General features: G+C 40.4%; 1 protein-coding gene across 1 annotated transcript in view; it reads left to right on the top strand.

The window, feature by feature from the left end:
- Positions 1–23,213, top strand: part of SPOCK1 (SPARC (osteonectin), cwcv and kazal like domains proteoglycan 1) — a 324,364-nt gene that overhangs the window by 180,745 nt on the left and 120,406 nt on the right. The window contains exon 4 of the mRNA XM_055719376.1: positions 9,689–9,803. Within this exon, the coding sequence (XP_055575351.1) occupies positions 9,689–9,803 (115 nt within the window). The remainder of the gene's footprint in view (positions 1–9,688; positions 9,804–23,213) is intronic.

The following is a 23,213-nucleotide window of genomic DNA, read 5'->3' as shown; positions in this document are numbered from 1 at the left end:
AATGGCATATATGGAAAATGCAGCCTCAGCTGCTTACTGAACTGAAACCTGACGTACAGCCGTTTCACAAGATGTTATCAGCTAGCCACTTCTACCAGTATGGAGATCCAAGTGCTTGCTCTCTTTTTTTCCTCACATCATTTGCTAGAAAATTGAGCGTGAAAGTCTGAGGGAGCATATTTCATTCCAGGAGAGGTATGGCTGGGCTGGGAGCGCCCAGGGCAGGGGAGGCAGGAGCAGCATTGCTGCCGCAGGAGCTACACCTGCACGGGCAGGGCAGGAGGTGTGGGGAGGGTGGGCATCCCCGCGCCGGGGTAGGGGCATTTCACTGGGCTGACGGCAAAGGTGGGGACAGACTTTTTAATGGGGACTGTAGCAATAGGAAAAGGGGGAATGGTTTTAAAACTGAGAGAGGGTAGATTTAGGTTAGATAATATGAAGAAATCCTTCCCTGTGAGGGTGGTGAGATGCTGGGATGGGCTGCCCAGAGCAGCTGTGGGTGCCCCATCCCTGGCAGTGCCCAAAGGGCTGGACGGGGCTGGGGGCAGCCTGGGCTGGTGGCCGGTGTCCCTGCCCGTGGCAGTGGGGTGGAACTGGGTGGTCTATAAGGTCCCTTCCAACCCAACCTGTTCTGTGATTCTATGCCTGTGTTGTTACAGGGTACCTCTGAAAAGCAAGCAGAGCGCTGAGGCAGACCAAAGCGAACAGCCACATTTTTAGCTCTGCTCCTGTGCTGAGGGTCTGCTGAGACAGCTACCGCAGAGCTGTGTCCTCCCTGCAGGGCAGAAGCAGTTGTTCCTTCATTTTCTCATGTTTCACCAACTAAAGATTAGAGCAATCTTTTGAAGCTCTCCACTTCCATCCCAGGAAACTGTAAGCTGGATCACCCTGGGGGTTTGGGGGACTCTAGAACAGAAACTGTAGAGCTGCTTTCATTAAACATATGCCAAAGCCCCATGAGTCCTGGAGAACGGGGGTATTTTTGTATCCCCACTACTTCCTGGAATTAATGATTGAATGGAACATCTGACCAACCTCTCTGTCTGTGGGGGTTTTAGGTCTGTTTTGCCATCAGCTTACCGGGATATGCAGAAGCACACCCTCGGGTACGACACACACAAGCATGAATCATCACACAGTGAAGGGCTCGAAATGTAGAGGAGCACTGACAGCACTGGTGCCAGGTTGTACCGAGCCGATGCGAGTGCTCGGTACTTGCATGTTGGTTGGACCCTTGCCTTGCAGGCAGCAGAGTTGTTTGTGAGCAGGGCACCTGGTGCTGGCTGGAACACCAAGCAAGTTCCCAGCTATCTGACAGCCTCTTTTTTCCAGTGGATGCTTTTTTTTGTTGTTTTTAGATGCAAAAGAAGGTTTAAAAAAAAAAAAACAAATGTATGAGGTAAACATACCTAAACATATGAAATATTTAAAACCTGCTCCAGCGTAGGGAAGTATTGGAGATACGTTTGCAGTATATTAAGCTGTACATTATAATGATTCATTGTTAGAAATCAAACCAGGAGCTTCTCTTTTATGACTCTTCAGCAAATGCCAACTATGGTCTTGTACATGTCTCTACCTGTCGCTGAATACCTACATGGATGGTTGGGACTGATTATCACACCCACCGATGGAAGCACATTTCCTAACTTACAGTCCTGTGGTTTTTTTCTTTGCTTTGCTTATTTTCACTGCATTGGATGTCTGTGTATTTGTCAAGGAAATTTGTTTAAATACTTGGGTTCTTATCCTTTGCTTTGGAAAGGAAATCTGTAGAGTCCTTTGAAGCATCTTGTGCCTTGGATGGCCCTCAGCAATGTCAAAAGCAATTTTATGTCAGTTAGGAGAAATTATTTTTGAAAGTGCCTGTAAAAATTAAAATAGATATTTCTGTGCGCTATACTGATTTCTTCAGCCACTCAAACGTGAGAGTGCTCCAAAACAAAACTATATGAAAATACTGCGCAGTGATGGAATAAATGCTGACAGTTTGAGATGTTACTGTTTAACAGCCTTGAGAAATTCCATTTACTGAAAATAATTCACATACATGTTTGAAACATTCAGGCTTACGGTAATTAATTTTCAGCTGAATTGATTTCTATATGCAAATTGCTCTGAGTAATTATGCAGAGAGGGGGAGCAGGCGAGAGAGAGAGACTTAAATATCTGAACTTGTTAATGGAAGACATGGTCTCCCCTAGACTTGGGGGAGGGCTAACACCAGTTTACTCCCTAATGAAGCAGAATGATTTATGATAAGATTTGCAGAAGCAGAATAAAAACTATTGGTAATTATTTGCGATTGATATGGAGGGATGTAATTAATCTGTTATTAAATAACATTTTTTAAAACCAGAATTATTAGCAGTATCAGCTCTGAGAAGAAATGTACAGTCAGTCCCAATAAACAACATAGTCTTAGTCACTCAACGTGGCCACTTACCAACCTGTCAAATAAGAAAATCTGGGGAAGGGGTAATAGGCAGAAACCTATAAGAGCCTGGAAGTCCATCACGGGCTTGGGTGTCTTGTTCATATGAGGGTGATGGGCTGGTCCCATTGCACTTGGCTTAAGCTCCACTGGCAGTCATATCTCTCAGCACATGGGTTGGTTGGAGTTCACCACTGGAGTATTGAAAACTATCGTGTTTTCACAGAGAAGCAGAGCAACGTTCGCCTGAGTGCTCTTTAAGTTATTGTGTACGGCCATGATCACAGTAAGAAAAAAAGGCATAAATTCATCATCTACTTTCAAGCTGAATAGATGCTCTAATTCTGGGAGGAAATCTATGGTTTGCTTTGAACACTGAAATGTTAAAGCCAAACCTGTTTTTACCCATCATGTGTGGAGAACATGCCCTTTTCCTAGTAAAAATCAAGGACAAAGTTTGTAGAGATTTTTATTTATACATGTTTCGGCTGGCTGTATGGTTTCTTACATGTTCGCTCTACGCCAGTTTTCGTGGAAGCCCGTAGTAAAACTCCTCCAAGCCACTAAACTGCTTTGAACACATTTTCTCTTTGGCTGTCACCATGCTGTAAGTGGCGACAAGATGCTGATTGGAAACGTTGCCCCTTAGATCTGCAGTCTGACATGCGGTGCCGCGTGAGCTCCGCGCTGAGCAGCGGGGTGAGGAGCCGTCCTCGCGCCCCTGCCTGCCCAGACCACCTTGTGTCCGCGGCTTCCTCGCTTGTACAGCCAGGAGCTCTGCCCTCCTCCTCCTGCTTGCTTGCGGAATATCGCTAGAATCAGATAATACATAATAATATTGAAATGCACACCTATAATGTAATGCATCATTTAATTCAGAGGCTTTGTTTTATTATCATTTTATTTTGTTTTAAAATATGCACTAGCATCTCTGCATCGAAGGCAGCAGGTCCCATTTTCCAGTTCATCATACCTTTCTCAACAGATGTAGTTCTTTTCTCATATAGTCAGAACAGTTCCGAGGGGGTTGCATAAAAGCAACTTCTCTTGACATTTCATTATGTGGAAGCATTTTTGTCATTGAGTGATCATAGTACTTATTGTCAGGCAATTTTGAAAACAAAAAACCCAATATTTACATAATGCCATTTCTTTTTGATTGTGTAGTTTGTTTCAGCTCCACTAAACAGCTATGAAATTACTCTCTTCCCCCAAACGAATGGTCATAAAAACAAAATCAAGCTCATAAATCTTGCTGTGAACTAGTTGTACAGTTTCTGCAGGATTACACATCCATTGCTGCAAGACATTGAAAGTATTTATTTGTTATCACCCTTTTAAAGTCAAATGTGTGAAAAATAAATTTACTCGGTTATGATTAACACAGTGACCCATAGTTGCAGTATATAGAGCTACAGTCTTATAGAGTAACTTGTCCCTGTACTGCCGTTGTCTGAACTAAGGAGTTTCCTGCAAGTCGTAAGTCTTCTTTTATACTGGCAATATATAAAAACATGAAATGTAATAGAAAAGTATCTCAAACGCTGTTCTTAGGTCTTTGTCCAACACTGATTTATCTTGCAAACTCACAGCTTCTGGTGGATGGTGCAGGGAGGGCAGAGGAAGGTGTGTACGGTCCATAAGGCAGCTTTATCTGGTCTGCTTTGTGGAGCTGGGAGGGAAAGGGATTTGTGATGCAGTTGGTGTCTGTAATCCTTTTGGTCTTGGAAAGAGATGTCAGCATACCATTAGGAGGTTGTTTAATTGTCTGGTGCAAACCTTGGTGTTTATTCCTCTTTATATCTCCTGTGGTTATCTTATAGAGATAACCACAGAAGATTTATAGTTTTAGGAGGGAGCTGAGGTTGCTATGCATAATAAAAGTTTGACCAAAAAAAAAGGAATGCAAGTCTTTTGCCTCTTGGTGACAGGATTCTGATTCTGCACTGCTATTTTGTATAGACAGACCTAGCACAGGTTTTGGGTCCCTGCATACGTCTGAAAGCCTTTCCCCTTTGCAGTGCAGTCAGCTGGCCTGGAGAACAGTTTTCCTACAAGACTGTTGTGGCCAATGAAGCAGAAACTTTAGCCCATGTAAACGCTTCTTGACCCCTGCTCTGCCAGAGAGGAAGAGAAGTCGCAGCTCAGAGTACCAGGACAGCTGGCCAGAAAACAAATGTCAGCAGCAGGAACACCTTGGTGTTCCGTGAGGAAGAATAAGACTTTTTGAGCCAAGATAAAAAGCCCAAAATTCTAAATTTTCCTAGGATAAAAACTTCTGCAAACGATTATGCTGAGGAATTTGCAGCACTGCATTTCCCTGCATTTCAGCCAGATATCTCCTGGGATGGATATTCCCTTGGAGGCCAAGTGTGCAGGGATCTGAACAGGGGAAAAGCTCAGGACTGGGAACTATTGAAGCCTGGACTCACAAAAAGCTAGACAGGGTGACTGAAGTGGATATTCAGCAAAGAATTTAAGTTCAAATGAAACCTTTAATTCCAGCACTGGCTGGACACATATCCCCTCCAAAACCTTTGGGCCAGTCCTCAGCCACTGTCAGGTCAGGTTAACTGACTGTACCAGTTTCACCTTTAGTCCCAATCTACAGAAAAATTGGAACTATGTTCACATATTAAAGCCAGGATTAAGGTATTTATGTTACTACTGTGCAGACAAACTTGAGTAACTATGTGCAGACTCTTTGACATAGGAAAGGGATGGCTGCAATATTCCTTTCAAGTTGATAAAATAAGATCTTTTTAATAAAAAAAAAAAACTTCAGGCTTTTTTCTCACTCCTCTTCCCACTTTCATTTATTTATTTGTACTTTTGGCTCTTCGTTTTCAAAAATTTCATATTCATTGCTTTAGGACAAAAAGAACTGGGATGACAAATATGGTTGTTATGTTTCATCTTATTCCCAAGGGTCTTTTCTTCTGCAGATGATGAGCATCTGCTCCTAGTCATGTAGAAATCTGATTAACAAAGCATGATCTTTGATTAGCATATTTCAGAAACTGTTTCTTATTATAAGCTGTCCTTAGGGCTTGTGTTGCTTAGCAGTAGAACAACCTTCCAAACTTATTTAACACGTTGAGGAACTTTGCAGACATATAAATCCCTGTTTTGACCTTTTATGTTCAGATGGATCGTGCATTCTGCATAAGTGGCAAAAAAATCTCAAGAAATAATAATCCACATCATGGGATTTTTTTCCTGTCTTCTTACAAAGCCCACGGTTTTACTTGTATTTAATAAACTTCCTTCTACTGTTTTGAACTGTATGAAGGGCTGTTTCGTAATGAATAATAAATGATGCTTCTATAGTGATAGTGTGTTCCGTCTAAGGATCTTCATGAGCTTTCCCACCATGAATAAAATAATTCATTCAGCACACAGGTTGGGAAAAGCTTCATTTATTATTATTATTGGCAGTATTGTTATTCTTTTCAGATTTTAGAAGCAAGACACTGAAGTAGAGAAAAGTAGAGGCCTGATTTAGAATGAAATAGTGACTGGCATTTTCAACTACATCTTTTCCCATTCTTTTGCTTCAAACTGATGACCATTCAACAATATTTTTTCTTTTTTGGTAGACACATTTTAATTGCAAAATATTTGAAACTTGTGTTTCTTTTTACAATAATGTGTTTTGTGATACTATTTCAGACCATACACACTTCAGAAGTGTGTGTGTGTTTATTGCTTTAGAAGACCTAAGGAGTTCCAGAAGTGGCTGTAATTCTTCAATTAGAGTAAATTTTAGTATGAAAATTGCTGAATATTGAAACTGTGCATGATGCCACATAGACCACGTGGGCTTAAATCTTGCTTCTCTTATTCCTGCCAAACTCGGATTGACTTTCAAGGCTAAACCCACATCCCCTTTCGTGCTGGCTCTGGCTGATAGAAGACTATGAGCACAGGGCCAGAGAGTGCTCTCCAGCAGCCCAGCAATGCTGGCAGCTATTAGCCCTGGGCTCCTAGCCAGTTTGTGCAATGGTTTCTGTTGATGCAGCATTTTGTACCAAGGATGTGTCACCAGCGAAAGCAGACAGTGTGCACATGCTCCAGTAAAAGAGCAAGGCCAGCTGCAAGCGAGCAAAAGTTCTGGTCGTTAAATTTTTTTTGTGTGGTTTTGACCTTTGCATTACGTCAGCCCAATGAACCTGTGATCTGGTGACCCTTCACTCTTCGAGTGGTGCTTTCTTGTGAAAGGCTTTGCAGAAGGAGGGTATCTCAGGCTGTTTAAGAATATCTAGGTAGACGGTTCGGTAAGGAAACTGTGGCTTGCCATTTCAATCCCTGTCTAATACCAACCTCAGTCTTTAACTCAGTCTCCAGTGAGAGCAGAGGATTAAGAACGTGTACCTGACCCACTGTGTTCTGGGAGCGTAAAGAGCAGGGGATGGGCTGCTTCACATGTGCTTGTTAGTCTGACTTGGAAAAGACAGCAAAAGGCAGCAGCAGAACACCCTGAAGAGCCCTTCCAGCCTTTGGGCTTTTCAGTGGGACAGACCCTGCCCCCTCAGACGCTGCCTTTGTATTTCCCGAGTGGCGACTCATTGGATGTCGATGCCGTGTTGTTTATGGTGCAGAAAACACATGGTCTTTTCTCCTTCCTTGCTCACTTCACCTTTTCTATCAGTTTTAATGGCTTTAGAAGAAAAAGCTTTTAACATATTTGGATTGTTTCTATGATTTCCCCATGTCTTACACCAAAGGCATTCCACTAAATACATACACACTAGTGAAGCGCAACTGCCCATCCCAGACGTGTAATCGGTGTTAATGTGGTGGGAGCTTGGATCTGTGGCTGTTCAAACCAATGCAGAACAGCTGCAGCACGCCAGCGCTGCAGGGAAACTGAGGAATCCTCTACTTGTTGGAAGTACGTTTGCTGTCATATAAAGAAATTCGGTACATAGCAAACTGAAATGTCTTGTGCTTCAAATAGTACCCTTCAAAAGTTTGTCTGATTGTTCAGTAAAAGTGGGGAAGACCATTATCATAATGTGCAGGAAGAGCTTTGTACAGCCCCAAAGATGAAACTAAGAGTTGCCCATCTCCAAGAGTAGCCCCTTATGTGGGGGAGGGAGAGGAGAGGTAAAATGGGATTTGAGGACATGTAAAAGGAACAGAAAGTCAAATCCAAGACATATTAATGTCCAAAATAAGCTTACCTAAAAGTCATTTAAAGGTGAAATTTCTCTGTATGGCTGTGACTTCCCTTCTTCTGAGGTATTCATATAACCATTGTTTGAATCTTTCTAATTCATCCTGGCAGATATGTCTTATTGCTGATCTTTAGAAGCTTCCTTTTGTAAGAGAACGAATTTAGATAGATAGCCTTTCAAATGGGACTTGATTGCAGCAAAGTATTTATAAGAGATTTTCCCAGGTGGGATCAGTGCTCTAATTGGAGTGGTATCGAGCATAGCACTGTATCGCTTCTCTTTCTTTATTTCAAGGATTAGCAAATCACCGCTCATTTAAGGAAGCAATCTCTAGAAACTTGGCAGGAGCAGACAGGCTTGCACACTGGCAGGACAGCGAATGCTGTCTGCTGCTGTTGAGCTTCTGTAGGGACCAGGAGGCTGCTCCAGTTCCTAATGCCCCAGCATCTTCTTGCCTCTCTGAAGGAGCCACTCCTGCCTCTGCGATCAGACCCTCTTGCTCACTTTGGGTGCTAAACAGGATGATCCCAAACCAAATCCTGATTTTACCACATCAGGCCACTGATACTAGCTTAACATCTTCATTTATTTGAGGACAGGTGAAAGGCATGCACAGTTCTAGTAAAACCTAATGTAATATGCCGTGTGCTAATTTCTTCATTAGTGTTAGGAGACATTTCTCTGCATACAGAAAAAAGTGAAGGGGCTCGTCAGACTCCCACTGCTCCTTTCTGAGTGTTGGTTGCATCTGGGGGAAATGGCTCATCGCAAGCTAAATGAGGAACCTTGTCAGGAGCCTCCTGTTAGAATACTGGCAGCGTATCGCTGTGCCATTTCTGCCTCCCGGCACCCTTTGCAGAGAAGCAGGGCTTGTGTCTCTGTGTGTGTGAGTGCACGTGTGTGTTCACCCTTGCCTCCTGGATAAATGCAAATTCTGGCGAGTATTTTCTGTCTGTAGGCCTTTACGTCCATCTGTGTCATCGTTAGGGTACGGCATTATTCACTCCTTCGAGCCCATGGTTGTGCTGCCTCCCCGTGCACTTACAGCGAGGCGGATTTTAGCAACAAGATTGGTAACTGGATATGCTCAGGAGGAAGGTTCATGGGATCTCTCCTAATCAAAGCTGTAAAGGGGGTACCAGAGGGTAAACCCTAATACCCTGCACTTCCCCAGGCAGGACTGCATGTCACTGGCACTTTTTCCAAAGTCCTGACTAGCTGCAGTACCACAAATCACCCATCACAGCAGAGGGAGAGAAGCTCCCTTTACTGCTGCCATGTCCTTTTCTCCAGCAACTTAAGAACTGTTGAAAGATGGACCACCTGGGGCTGGCTGGAGTGCTGAAGTACATTTCTGGGCTATATAATGTCGGAAGGAGAATAAAGAGTTTAAGGACTGATTAAGAGGAGGCACTTTCCCTGGGGAGCATCGGCAGGGACAGCAGCTTGGGTGTATTTGCTTTGAGATAGCAACTCATCATTCTCTCTGTCCACTTCTGACAACACTGCTGGTGATGTAGGTGGTATAAAAGCCCAGGATTATTTTATTGTTATTACTGCTCTTCTACTCAAGCATTTTAAGTACGGGAGATGCTTATCTGTAAAAATAAAAAAATAATTTCTACAAAATAATATGCCTTTTGTACAGTATCTGTGAAATCAAATTTATTAGTACTCTGCAGTACGTCAGTTATTAGATAGCTTCTAAGATACTAGTCCTTTTGTTACTTGTGAGGATTTTATATTCCACTGTAACTTTTCTGTGAAATAAACAGCATGGTGTAGGTTATTATGCGAGAACTTCATCCCAAAGCGTTATGTTTAGTATTAATGTGAATGCCAAGTTAGACTCAGGTCACTGTTTAATAATCAAAGTCCTTAAGCTCTCCATCTATCTTTCTACTTCAACACCTCTATATGCAGTCTGCAAACAACGGCACATATTATGAAATGGTAAAGTATTTATTCACTCAGATGAGGGAGTGTTCATTCTAACCAGTTGTCATCTGTCAACCAAGAGAAAACTTGATGTGCATTTCTCACTTTCTTTTTTAATCTATCTGTTTTTTTATAGCCCTTGATCCATCCAAAGATCCGTGTTTGAAGGTGAAGTGCAGCCCACATAAAGTATGTGTCACTCATGACTATGAAACTGCGATTTGTGTAAGCCGCAAGCAGCTGGTGCACAGGTAAGGAGGTTTTATGTTGTTTGAGGTTTTTCTGTCTTCAGAGACATCCAGTATGATAAGTAAAAGGAAAAAGCTCCAAAATGAACATGAAAAAACTTAATTTTAGAATATTCCTTTATCAATTAATCTGCATTTTTTCCTGAAACCAAAGAGAAGTCATCTTATTTTTACCTGGGGCCATTCCAAAAAGGTGAACAGGAACATGGTGCACCATGTAGTGTGGAGTGCAGAATGCTCTCCCAGTTCTGGGGGTGGTTTTCTACTCCCAGAGAGCGGTGACTGTGCATGTTTTCAAATCTGAAAACCTGGAATATGAAAACATTGTGTCACAGACATCTACAGTTCTGGTAACTTAATTGGAAACAATTAAAAAGAGATTAATAAAGGTATTATTTTCTTAAAATAGATCAAACCTCTGCTTAAATTTGGTAAAGAACTGATAAATGTTGGTGGAACTTCGTAGAGCATCTCCCTGGGGAGTCGTCTAATTACAGAAAGCTCCAGATCTGATTGTTGAATGACTGAATTAAGAGCAAATGAAATCACTAATATGTTAAAAGCTTTGGTCAAGATGTTCCAATTAGACCACAGAACTTCACTGAGAGAAGCTATGAATAAACAAAGAAAAACCTACTGAGCATAGGTTGAAATACACTATGAAGAATCAAGAATTAAGACATTTAGAAAAAAATTCAGAGGAAAAAAACCCCTGATGTTACCCTGTTTTGGAAGCAGAACAAGCAGAACCAGTAAGAGAAATTGCTCTTGAGTATCTCTAAGTCTGTCTGAGTCGAGGCGCAGAATAGAAGTGAGGAAATAAGCCCCTCCACTTGCCAACAGATTTTGAATAAAACTGTACTGCTGTAACGGGCAACTCTGAATGGTGTGTCTGTACTTTAAGAGAAATATGTTGTCTTGCTTTCATTATATTTGAGTGATAAATCTTTGGACTGGTCTGCAATTTCTTTCCCTGTTTAGTAGCGAAGCAAAAATTTGCCTGTAACTCAGGTCCCTGAATGTCGTTGTCAGTTGAGATTGTAGTTCCACAACTGATTTAAGCCAACCTAAATTCAGGATGATCTGATTCCCATGTACTAGTACTACAGCTCAGCTTTTCTCACTGCTACCTGGCTGAGGAAGCTAATCCAGTAAAAAAAAGTTGTTTGATTTATAATACAAAGCTAATGGTGTAATGTGCATGAGGCACTATATTTAATCTGTGGTTTTCTATATGGGATGAACCCTGGAAGGATGTTAGGAGTATGGCTATGTGAAGTGCTTACGTTCTAATGACATTTTTGGCATTATGTAGCTTACATTTTCTAGTTAGGATGGATTTAAAGCACTTACATTATATAGTAGTCCTTATGATATATAGATATAGATGTTGAGCCAAATGCTTTCTGAGCTATTTCCAGTATTTAATGTCCCAAAAGTAGTCAAAATGGTAGAGAGAAATGGTGTAGAGGAGGAGCTGAATATCCTTTTATTATTTTTTTTCAGAAACCAGGTTGTGTTTCATATGATCTCTCTATGATTCCTCCACTGCCTACAGCTATTTCAGCTGACCTTTAAGTAGCACTGAGACTACGGAGATGAATAGAAAAGTATTGAAAACTTACTTAGAAAATTCTCCAAACAATTTCTAGCAAGTTTTGTAATGCTGAAAGAACTACTGCTGATGTGTGAGAGTGGCACATATGTCCCCGGAGTGTTTTTATTCTCAAAATACCTACCCTTGCCTCAGAGGGTAGGCATGTCAATGAGGAAAGTAACTAGGGCAAATTCTCTGCTGATTTGAATCAGTGGAGTGACACCACTAAAGGTCTTCATCTATAGTCCCACAACGTTCTCTTCTTTTTTCTGTGCCTGACCTGAATACTGCTGTATGTCTGACTCTGGTCATATTTAGGCTGTGTTAATCAGGAGTAAATGCATTACAAGAGGTGGAGTTGCACCTATTTAAAACCAGTGAAAACCTGAATAAGGTAGCATGGGTGCATGTGTAGTAAGAACCGTCAAATAACACAGCATTGTTGCGATTGCTTTGCACATCCACAGCCCTTTTGGGTGTGCTCAGAAGGATTTTCCATTTCATGCATCATTATCAACTTGCTGTAGTGGCTTTACAAAGTATGTAGGCTCAGCAAAAAGTAATCAGGAGAGCAACATCTTGCGTTGTTGCTGAGGCTTTCAGACAGTTACACCAACTTGCATCACCTGATTAACTCACCCGCTGAAGAGTTGCAGCACAAGGAAGCTGTATTTTTCCAGGCAGAATGTAGCTAACTTTGAAATCACCAGTGACAACGCAATGCCATTCCTGTTTAATTTCCTTTGTGCTGGAATGCACACTTTTTAAACCACTGCAAGAATACGGTAGCAGTGTATAAAAGAGAGTTAAACAGAAACTTGTTATTTTACATTTGCTCAGACCCTGGCTTCGCGATGGCTAACTCTTCCTGTAAGGCTTTCAGTCCCATGCCTTTAGAGTAAGACCCTTACATCTGCCAGCACGGCTGGTCACGTATTTCATCGTGCTGTGGTTTTGATCCTGCCCATGGTGGACCTGGTGGATGTGGGGTCCCCTGACCCAGCTGGCGGGGCACCTAGAATAGTTTCGGTTGGAAAAGACCTTTAAGGTCATTGAGTCCAACTGTAAACCCAATACTGTCAAGTCTACCACTAAACTATGTCCCTAAGTGCCACATCTACATGTGGGTCTGTGGGAGAGCAGCTCACGGTGCCGGTAGGTCTCGTTGTGGGTTACCCCAGGGGTGCCAAAGGAGCCAGCTAGAAGTCCCATGCCCCAGGGGCAGGCTGGCCCCTCCTGTGCAGCATCCTCCATCCCTCCTCCTCCTTCCCTTCACAGTCCCCTGGTGAGCAGCCCCGTCCTTGAAGGTAAGGGAGAAGATGGCTGAGAGGTGTTCCAGACAGACAATAGCATTTTGTCAGCACATCCTCTAAGGCGTTTACGGTACAAATTGGACAGGGCTTTAAGAGAAAAGGCAAGACTGAGCAGTGATTGAAGAGTGTGTAAAAGATAAATTTGAAGGTACCTTCTTATATGCTTAATAGTCCCTGGACTAATGATAAAGCCTTATGAAATCTTTTGTGTGGATTAAAACCCCTTTCAATTTGGACATGATCTATGAGGAAGAGTCTTTATTAGTTCAGTTTTGCATGAAATGCAGTAGTTAATACCTCTCAAAGATTTCTCATACATTTGCAGTCCTATAAAGCTTCTCGCCATTTGTCTCGGCTGGTGTTGCTAGTGCAGCTGATGGGAAGGAAAAGGGTCACTCCTGGGCTTTTTTGAAAAGAACGGAATGAGAAAAGAAGATTGATGAGAAAATAATGGGCATATTAACATGTCCAGGGTTTACAGCTTTGTTCAGTCCATTTAACTGGCGATCACCAATTAGTTCATCACCGCAGTGTACGTCACTCACGAAGGTAATCATGCAATGTCCCTGCTTCTCTGCTGTGACTTGGAAATACAGCTATTTACTCAGTATTGCTTCAGTATTTTTGAAGCTACTGCTGCTGACCAAAGACGCCACTACTGAATTCCTCACAACTTTTTTTTTTTTTTTTTTTTTTTAAGATCTGGACAAGTTCCCACATAAAACATCTGTTCTTCCGAATTACTCATCAAAAGCTTGGTGTGACCAAGGTGGCCATGCTGGCAGCTCCACCTACCAACAATGAGCAGATAAATCTCCCTCTCTTTCTTAATAAATCCTGCAGTTGATACCTGATTTTGGGTTAGGAAGGACCTCATTGAAAACAAGTCCAATAAAATCCATCCCCATATGTGAAACTGAGTATTTTCTTACCACTGCTATTCTATGTGCTGTTTGTGTGCTTTAAGTTGCATCCAAAAGGGAATACATGAATGAAGAAAATTAATAATTGCCAGAATGTCAGTGACCCACCTGCTTTCAAGAACTGCTTGGGAGCATTACAGAAAAATCTTTGCCCACAGCAAATGCACTTTTAGGGATTTATAAAAAGTTGTGCACATAAGCAAGGATGTTAAATGGCGCTATTCCTCAATGTCTTTGTATTGGATCAACAGTTACCCTTTAAAACGCACTAAATACAGGACCTGTAAACCCTAACCCTGTTGTTTTGCTCTCCTGACTCACACATGTCTGTGTATTCTCTTGCTTGCTTCGCTGCTAAATGCTAACGAGGCTTGGCACAACACCAAGGGCTCCTTTGGGGATAATTTCTTCGGTGCTGAGCGCCCGCCTGCCCTGTTCTCAGCAGCCTGGCGGTGCGAGGCAGGGCTTCTTCCCAAGCTCCTGATGTTTAATGTGCGTGATTGACGTGGTAGTGTTTATCAAAGCCTCAATACGTGAGCAATCTATACGAGGTTTTGTAACAGAACCAAACCTGGGAGATGGTTAATTATCTTTGGATCTGCTAATAACATCGGCTTATTCCCCACTTAGCCTTGCTCTGTTCATAGCTTTTTTCTTACTCTTTTGTTGATTTTCACGCTGATGCTGAAAATAATTGTTGGTCATTTGTGTACTAAGTAGAATTCAGAGAAAAAAGCATATCCCAAAGGAAACTTTACAAAATAACATTGTCGAGCTTCCTGCTCATATATTTATCAGTGTTAACTGTATGTGCTTTATTTGCATGTATTTTCTTGAAAGGGCTACTACAAGGAGCAAGATAGAACACGCAGAATAATAGGGCAAGACCACTGTATAGTTTATTCATTTTTTTTGGTCTTTCTCCGTGGAGACTATGCAACTAGTTTTTCTGGTAAGCTTCTGTTACTTCAGAATGTTTCCAAAGCAAAGTGTCAGTATTTCTTAAGTTCTCTGTAAATCCCTACTTTTCTTTCAGTTTGTGCTAAAATGAAGAGGGAAGGGATGTGATGCTCTAACAGGGTGAATTCTCCCCTGTTTCATTGATGTCTTGATGCTTTTTTGTAAGCTGGCAGATGCAACACAGGCAAAATTATGCAGAAAACTGGGAAAATATGCTGTCAAATACTGATCTTTCAATTATTATTTAATCTTAGCTGAGGAAAACCGCAGTTATTTTCAATGGTGCTGCAGTGGAACATGGTTTGTTCGTCGGCCTTTGGTAGGCAGCATGTCAAAACCAGTGTTCTGGGACACGGAGACCTTCCTGGAGTAACGCCTCCATGTCTTGAATGGTGAGATGTGGGACTCCACTCAATAATTTAGGATAATACAGCTCTACAGTAAAGTCGTAATGAAGATTAAATCGTTAATGTATGCATTGGATGCAGAAAACATAAATATCAAAATTATTTTTTACATCTTCAGACTTTTTTGTAAGTTCTGGAGTGAATTCACAGTTATGAGTTAATTTTTACTGCAGATTTGTTTATAGGCACCAAATTAATTCTTCTGTTGATTAACATTTTCAGAATTAATGAAAGAAAACTGCACATTTAAGAGCAGAAAGAAAATCTTTTGACTGTTGTTTTAGAAAGCCATTTCAAATTTGTTGGGTTTTTTTTTCCCAAGTAACAATAGAACAATATATACATCTCTCTGCAAACTGTTTTGAACGTCACTAAAACTGATTTTCCCTAAAAACAAAGAATGTTTTCATGCAAAACATTTTATCCACTTTAATGCTGAGCATCGATTTCTCTAATCTACTGGCATAGATTTTTGCTTCAGAAGAGTGTTGAAATATTTGATTAAACACACACTCACAAAAACCAACAGATTGCATTAGGATTTTTCCAAACAATATATTGTACTGGGGAATGTGCCAAAATTTAGGCTTATTATTTCCAAAGGTACCTCTGACAGAGTCTTGGAGAATTATTTTAATCCTCTATGAATGAAAGTTCTAGACATGAACAGGATGAAGTAAATGGCATTTTTTTGCAATTTGTAAACTATAGTGCATTACTTTGTAAAGGCTATTATTCCTTCTAATATCTAATCAGTCATGGTACATTGCAGAGTTTAACTGTAGCTCTTGCTGTTTGTCCAGAAAAATAAATGAGAATCCAGGAAAATCAAAAAGAGACGGGCATTTGAGGTCACAGCCAAGTACAGCATATAATATGATGTGCAAGTGATGCGTGCAAGTCCACAGAGAAAAGTTGAAACCTTTTAAAAGTATTTCATCTGTGGACTGCCTGATAACAAAGGCTTGCCTCTGCTACAGTGCAAAAGCTTTGGATTTTGCAGCAGACAAGTAACAGACGTGGAAATCAGGAATGTTTGTTTTTCTTCTGTGGGCAAAGTTGCCTTTTAATAAGACAGAGAGCACATGGTATGATGTGCCATCAATCTCCAAGTGCTCAAGGGGACCTCTGAATATTAAGGGAGAACAGCACAAGTCTGGCACTATCCTTTATTCCCCATTACAGTTATTTTTAAAGTTTTGATTATGAAAATTACTATCTCAGCATGAACTCCCAAAGGTCAATAGCTTTTCCTCCAAGACAGTCTCTGTCTTTAACAGCCTGGGATTCAGTCCAAGGATGCTTAAATATTGGAACTGCATTCACTGGTTTTAAAAGCAGATATTACTCTACTGAACAGGATAATCTGTAAACTGTAAGTCTCATTCTCTGAGTGGTCCATTTCTCAGTTTCAACGCTGCCTAAGGTAAATTGCTTTTAACTAAAGAGGCCATAGGGAGAGTCTGTAGAGGGACAGCTTTATCAGTCAAGGTGATATAAGCCAGTTCTGTTCTGAGTCATGAGAGTGACCTACTTGCTGCCAGGAGTTTCTGCACAAATATCCTTCAGTTTATTTTTTTCTGGAGGAAGCTGGCTATGGTATCTCTTCTCAATAGACAAGACTTCAGGTACCATTTAGGCTGTTTTCTGGCTTTCCCAAGCTCTAGATATGCTATTGACTTCAGTGCGTTTCAAAAATCAGAGATAAAAGACTGCTGAACATTAGTAAACATGTAAAAGGCAAGATCCACTTTTCCTTAAAACAGAATTCAAATACAGTTCCTGACTCAAAGTAAAAAGTGCCCAAGTTTTGCACCATGCATTTTGGCATTTCTATGCATTTTCAAACTGCCTCAGAAAGACGTAGACATTCTAAAGTATGGTCAGGCAGAGCACAGGTATCTCCCATGGAAATAGCACAAGATTGTCACCAATAGCCTGGATGTGAAACTTTTTGCATCCTCAGGCCAATTAGAGCTCATTAGAGTAGTGCAAGGTGACTGTCTCTTATTGGACATGGGTAATGTTTGAAATATATGATAGTGCACAGCTCTTTGATAATGGTTTTTGGAGTGTGCAGTCCTCTCTCTGCTTTGGCAATAGCAATAGATGAACTTGCTCTTGCTATCAACAGGGGATTTACGGTGTTTTATTCACTGTCGCCAAGCACCTGGCTGCTGGGGTGAGTATCTTACTGCTAAGGTCATTGTCTTTTACTCTGCAGCTCCTGTCCCACTGTGCTCTACTTTACTGTGTGGATGCCGCAAGCACAAAAGGAAGCACAGGGGCTACTGAGACATCCCCCTCCTCCAGAACTCCTCCTAGACCAGGATCAGGGCACTCATGGAAAGCCACCTCAGTACCTCCGGATACCTTTGGTATCATCAGAAAGTTGTTGTATTTAATAGAATAAGAAAATAACCTAATATCTTCGGCACTTTAATTAACATTTATAAATAGTCTGTGCATTTAAAGATAATATTATTGGATGGGTTGAATACCATTTTGTAATATTCCTGCTCTTTATATTTCTAGTTGTACACTTTTAAGCAGTATATAAAAATGGGCCAGAAGTGACTTCTTGGATCATTAAGTCAAATCCCTCTGCAACAGTATCATATAAACTTTTTCATTAGCTTAACAAGTTCTTCTGCCTCAAAGATAGTAAGGTTTATTGCCCCCTTACCTCTGCTGGGAAGAATCCTTAGCATCTCAACCTTTCTGGTTAGGAACCTGATAATATGTAGCCTAAATTTATCCAAATCCAACTAAAACTTCTGAGTTTTCCAAATGGTTCCTCAGTATTTATTCGGAAATAATGATCCTCTGTACTGTTACTAGCCACAGCAAATGCTCTTACTCTGTTCTTATGAAGAAGCTCTCCTAAAAAGACATTTCTCTCAGCTGTCTGTTTTCCTTTGTAGCAGAGCTCATTGGGTTTGGCTGCTGAGATCAGTAAAGAAATGAAACCCAGAATTATCACTTTGTCTTCTTGCTGTTTAAACTCTTTACAGATCTTTAGGTATTATATTCCTTCTGAGTCATTTCCTATTAAGATTTTAATCTTTATTTCTTAAATTAATCCCCTCTTTTAAGTGCCTGTTCTATCCTTGCCTGCTTTAAACCTGCAGCTGTCTTTCTGTGAGCCCTGGTGGCATATCTGCAGTTCAGATGTTTGTATCCCAGGTGGGCTTTCTGCTGAACACTCTGGAGAAAAGTTCTGGAGTTGATGTTCTGTGTAGCTCTGGATTGATACATATGGTAGATGTATGTGCAGTTTGCTGTTTCAAGGATTTCTACGTAGCATTCTGCATTTTTTTCATCCTCAATAGAAACATACAGTATCCAAAATTACTTTTCTCTGAACAAAACATTTTTTATTAAATGATGACTAGAGGAGGTGGAGAGAGAGTTTGAAATAAATGTGAACCTTAATTATTTGAGCATTAGATGTAAACTATATATAAAATTCAGCATTTAGAGCTCTGAGATCTGACTAATAGGAAACTTCAATGTATAATGGTGGGAAATGCATGTTTGAAAGTTAATGTGTGAATATAAGTTTGTGCAACAGATTCACAGGGAACATAAGCCAGCAGGAAAACTTAAATATGCAAACAATAAAATAAGGGCAAGACAATGTTCTTCAACGGTTTTACTGTCTCAGTCGGCTCTTTTGTTGACTGCAGAATTGCTCATATATAAACCTCTTGATACAGCTCTTCTCAACTTGTCGAGAGCTAGCATCCAAAGCTAAGTTAGCATCCAAAAGCTCCTGTTTCCCTTGAGATATCTGAAAGAAAACTGAGTTAAAAGTTCAGTCACCACCTCCATGGCATTTGTATATTCCTGACTTGGATTGTGGGCTGTTTATGGCATAAGGGATGTTGGCTTTTTTTGTTGTTTGGAAAGCTCCTCTTGCTCACTCTAAACTGAGCAAGAAACAAAAACAGTAACCGGTACAAATGTCATCTGCTTGGCGAATGTCAAGAGATTTGCCAACAAATGAATAATGAACAAATGAATAAAGCCGGATGGAACGCACTGCCTTCATATCCTTGTTCTGTAAGAAGACATTAGGTTTTGCGTATGGAGTAGCTCAGTAATTCTTGGATTTTCAATGCTTTTTCAAACAACCTTAACTCATCATCATTATAACTATTATTAAAACACAAGCAGGTAGCTATATTAACATGTGGGACCCAAGAGGACAGTTCTACAGGCTTTCCATATACTTGTCAGCAGGTCGCATGAGTGCGGTTTTACCTTGAGCTGTTGGCTGCCTTTCTCTATAGCTACATTAATCATCACACAATGGAATCTGCAGTCTTTCTGGGTTTATCACAGCCCAGTAGATTAAGGATGTATTTCCCAATTCACGCTCTTTCTATTTTCTGTATGCTAAAAATCTTAACCATAGAGTTCCTGGAAACAAATTTGTAACAGTATTTAATACGTGTCTGTATTTTTGCTGTTTATCCCTATCTTAAATCTGTTGAGTAATACAGTCAGTCAGAAATTATTATTTAATGTTTACAAATGACCTCCAATGCTCTGAAAATTATTCCGTATTTATAGAATAATCTGTTTACTGGAGATTCTAAATTTATTGCTGGTTTTTGTTGTAGAAGCCCCAGGACATGAATGTGTTCAGTGGAAAAGTCTTTTTAGTGCTAATAAAAGGCATGCTTTAGTAAGATTGGTACTGATGTTTACAGCGAAGGAATTTTATTAAAGCTTTTCTTCAATTCTCAGCATCCCATTATATTAGAACAAGTATTAAATGTGCAGCATTTAAAATTCTTCCTTTTGATAAATGGCATTATACATTCCAATTGCAGTGAATATTACAAACAATATATTTTGTATGAAATTTGCAGATTAGGTCTTTAAAATACTGCATTTCGTTTGATACTGGTCAGTTTGCTGTTTTTTACACTCATGTGTCTTCAATATTATGCAGACTCAATATACATATCTTTTAAACCTACCAAAGAGTGATCTTTATTGTTCGTAAAACAGTTCTATACTTTACTGTTACACTTGAGATTTTCCAGTTATTGCTCCTAAAGCCTTTCACTGGCAGTGGAAGAAATTGATAACAACAGGCTAAAACTCTAATGAGTTGGGCCAGACTCTTCTTTTACTCCTCTTGCCTTGCATGGTTCACAGCTTTCTGCCCTGTGTGTAGCTCTGTCAGGTGGAAGACTGGCTCCTCGAAAGCTGGAAGTGGTTTTGCTGAATTTCATTCCACATTCAACATCCTTCATCATTTCAGGCATAAAACTTCACTAGGAAAAATGATGAAGCCATATCCAAGATCACCCTGAGGAATTCATCAGCAAGTATCTTGGCTTTCATTTTTGAGTTAAAGGTTGCAAAAAACTTACACTGTGAAGATGTTTTCCACATAGGTTTGCCAGCTCCAAACTAGATTAGCAGCAAAGGCATGAATGTCAGCTAACGTAAGGAGTTGGAAAAGGTAGTCTGGGGTGTTTTGTCCCCTTCACAGCCATGCAGTTCCATCTCGTGGCACTCTTTTGAAAGAAATAGCATATGAAAACAATAAGAAGGAGCTTCTTGCATCAATCATTTTCTTTTTTGGTGCAAGTTATGTTATCAAAATTAACTTCTAATCTATTATGTCCTACTTCTTTAATATTTCAATTGCTGTCATTCTCATTTCATTAATAACCTTATGATTGCCTGCTTAGTGCTCTGCCAGAACTCCTCAAAAGCTCAACCTACAGATTCTCGATTTAGTCATTTTATATCAGATTAATTCAACCCATGAACCGCAAATGACATTATTTATGAACGTGAGCCACCAAAGTAGAGTCTGTTTAAAGCTCTGTACATAGGGAGTACTAATTGATGATTAGAAATTAACCCAAAATGTTCGGCATCTTTAAATATGTCTGTCCAGGTATCGCCGTTCCATTACAAATTGACTACCGAAAGGCAAAGGTGTGCATCAGCTTTTTAGGCAAAAGGAGTAAGACCTTAGCACACTTTTGGAAGACATATTGCTTGTATCTCTAGATTTAAACCAGTCTTACAATACATGATAATTTCATTCCCATGAGCATCTCCTGCACCTTAAAAAGAGGGGCAGAAAAAAAGTCTTGTTATTTCTGTGCAATGCTTCTTATTGTGCAGCCAGTTTTTAAGGGAGTCAATGAAGGAAACACCATGCTCATGTGCATTGTAATTACAGTCCATGTCACCAATGCAAAATTCTTCTATGAGCTTTAATAATTGGAAGAGGTGATCAGATGTTTGAACTTCAAAAACTATTAAGGAAAAGAAGGGAATTCTCTTCTGTGGTTTGACCTCTCCCCCTCCTTTCTCCCTTGAATCTGCTGTGACACTCAGTGCTTAATTCTCAGTGCCAGTAGTCAGAAGACCATATTTTATCTCCCTTTCATGGCTTCTTAAAGCTGAAGAGAGTTATCATTTCAGAATCTCGCAGCTCTCAGGATTTGGCCTGGTGGATCTGGCATTCGCTTTCCTCAACGGGAAAATATTGATTCATTAAAGCCCATCTCATACTTACGTGCCTGTAGAGCTGGAAGCCTACAGGGTCATTTTATATTTGGAGGATCCATATTCACCTCCCTCACCTGTGCATGCAGGTATATCTTTTATCAGGGACTGTATATTCATTCTAAACCACTTCACTAGCTACAGCCTAGAGCTGTCTAAAATAAAGAAATAAATCACAAATATATCATGGTAGTTTCTGTTACGTTAATGAAGCATAATTACCAGTAAACATTTCTGCAGATCTGTGCTGTTAAATCTTTGTGGAATAGCGGGGGCAGGAAGGTGAACTAGTTTTCAGATTGGTTAAGGCAGAATTGTCAAGCCTTCATTTTGCTATCAGTTACTGGATTTGTGTTCTCCAACAATGAAACCCTAAAACTTTCCTCGCAAGTAAATACAGAATGTTCAGTGATTGCAATTTAAAAAGTCAAAATTTCTAGCGGATTCCACAGAGTTATTTCCTACTCTACTTAGCATATTAAAAAAACAAACAGACTTGTATTGCAGCCACCTCTGTGAAACCAAATATTGCAATTAGAGACAGTACTTAAAACTGGGGGGGGGGTTTAATGTTCTTGGATTAGCTCTTAACTTTGTGGAATTATCTGAATAGTCTTTGCTGTCTCAGTTTGCACTCAGCTCCCTGCTGAGATTTTTTTAACACTGGAACATTTTGAGAAAGTGGAAACAGAAATAAGCTTAAAATGAAAACAAGCTTTCAGCTTTAAGGATTGAGTAGACACGTTCTGGAGACTTCTGACAAAATGATTTTCCTGTCAATTCAACAAAACATTTTCTAGGAATGTGAAGAATAGCTCTTGACAAGAAAGTCTCTCACCTCAGAAATGTGAGTAGGATGGTGAATAAACCTTGCATGTAGCATGTGAAAAAGAGAGGTTCAAGCCTGGTCACCCCGGTAGAATAGTCTTCTGGATCTTTTGATGAGTGGTTATTAGTTTTTCTTCATGGTTTCCCTGAAAGTCTGTAGTTTTTATCCCTTACTCTTGGTGTTAATTGGAGAAGGGATTTGGTCTTATCCATTCAGGTGAGCGCCTTAGTCACTGGACTGACAGATGGTTGTCTCTCTGCATCTGACCCAATGAATATTTCATTGATTATGCAAAATTCACTCAGTAGCCTAAAGGTTATGGCACTCAGCTGGCACTCAGGCTCTACTCAGTCTGTACTGCTGTTGTTAACAGGAGGGTAAATAAAATCCGCTTCCCAGCGTTCCACCTTTGAGAAGTCAGTAAAACCAGACCGACGTAATCACCACCTCCTGCCTTGATGGTATGACACATTTATTTTATGTTAAGGTTATGAAAAGAGTCTACAGCATATAGTTACCCCCCAAATGACTGGAGACCTCAATTATCATTTGTACCTAGAGAAAATAAAACATTATTTTCTTTCACTGTTTTCTCAAGAGACAGAGTATGGCTTTGCTCCTGGAAAAGTGTCTGGAGACATTTTCTCTCCTCTTTTCATTATTTGGAAGTGATCTAGCATTGCTGCTCTCTTATTTCTACAATGGTAGAGAGGAAACAATGGATTATGATTTCTGAAAGATTAAATCCTTTGCCTGGGTCTTCACTGCCTTCTGACAAATGCCCACCATTAAAAAAAAAGATCCCAGTCTCCTTCCTTCTCCATTTCCTGGGACAATA

This window comes from Falco cherrug, chromosome 8 (assembly GCF_023634085.1).
Source record: "Falco cherrug isolate bFalChe1 chromosome 8, bFalChe1.pri, whole genome shotgun sequence".
Lineage (NCBI taxonomy): Eukaryota > Metazoa > Chordata > Aves > Falconiformes > Falconidae > Falco > Falco cherrug.
This window is presented reverse-complemented; position numbering and strand designations above follow the sequence as displayed.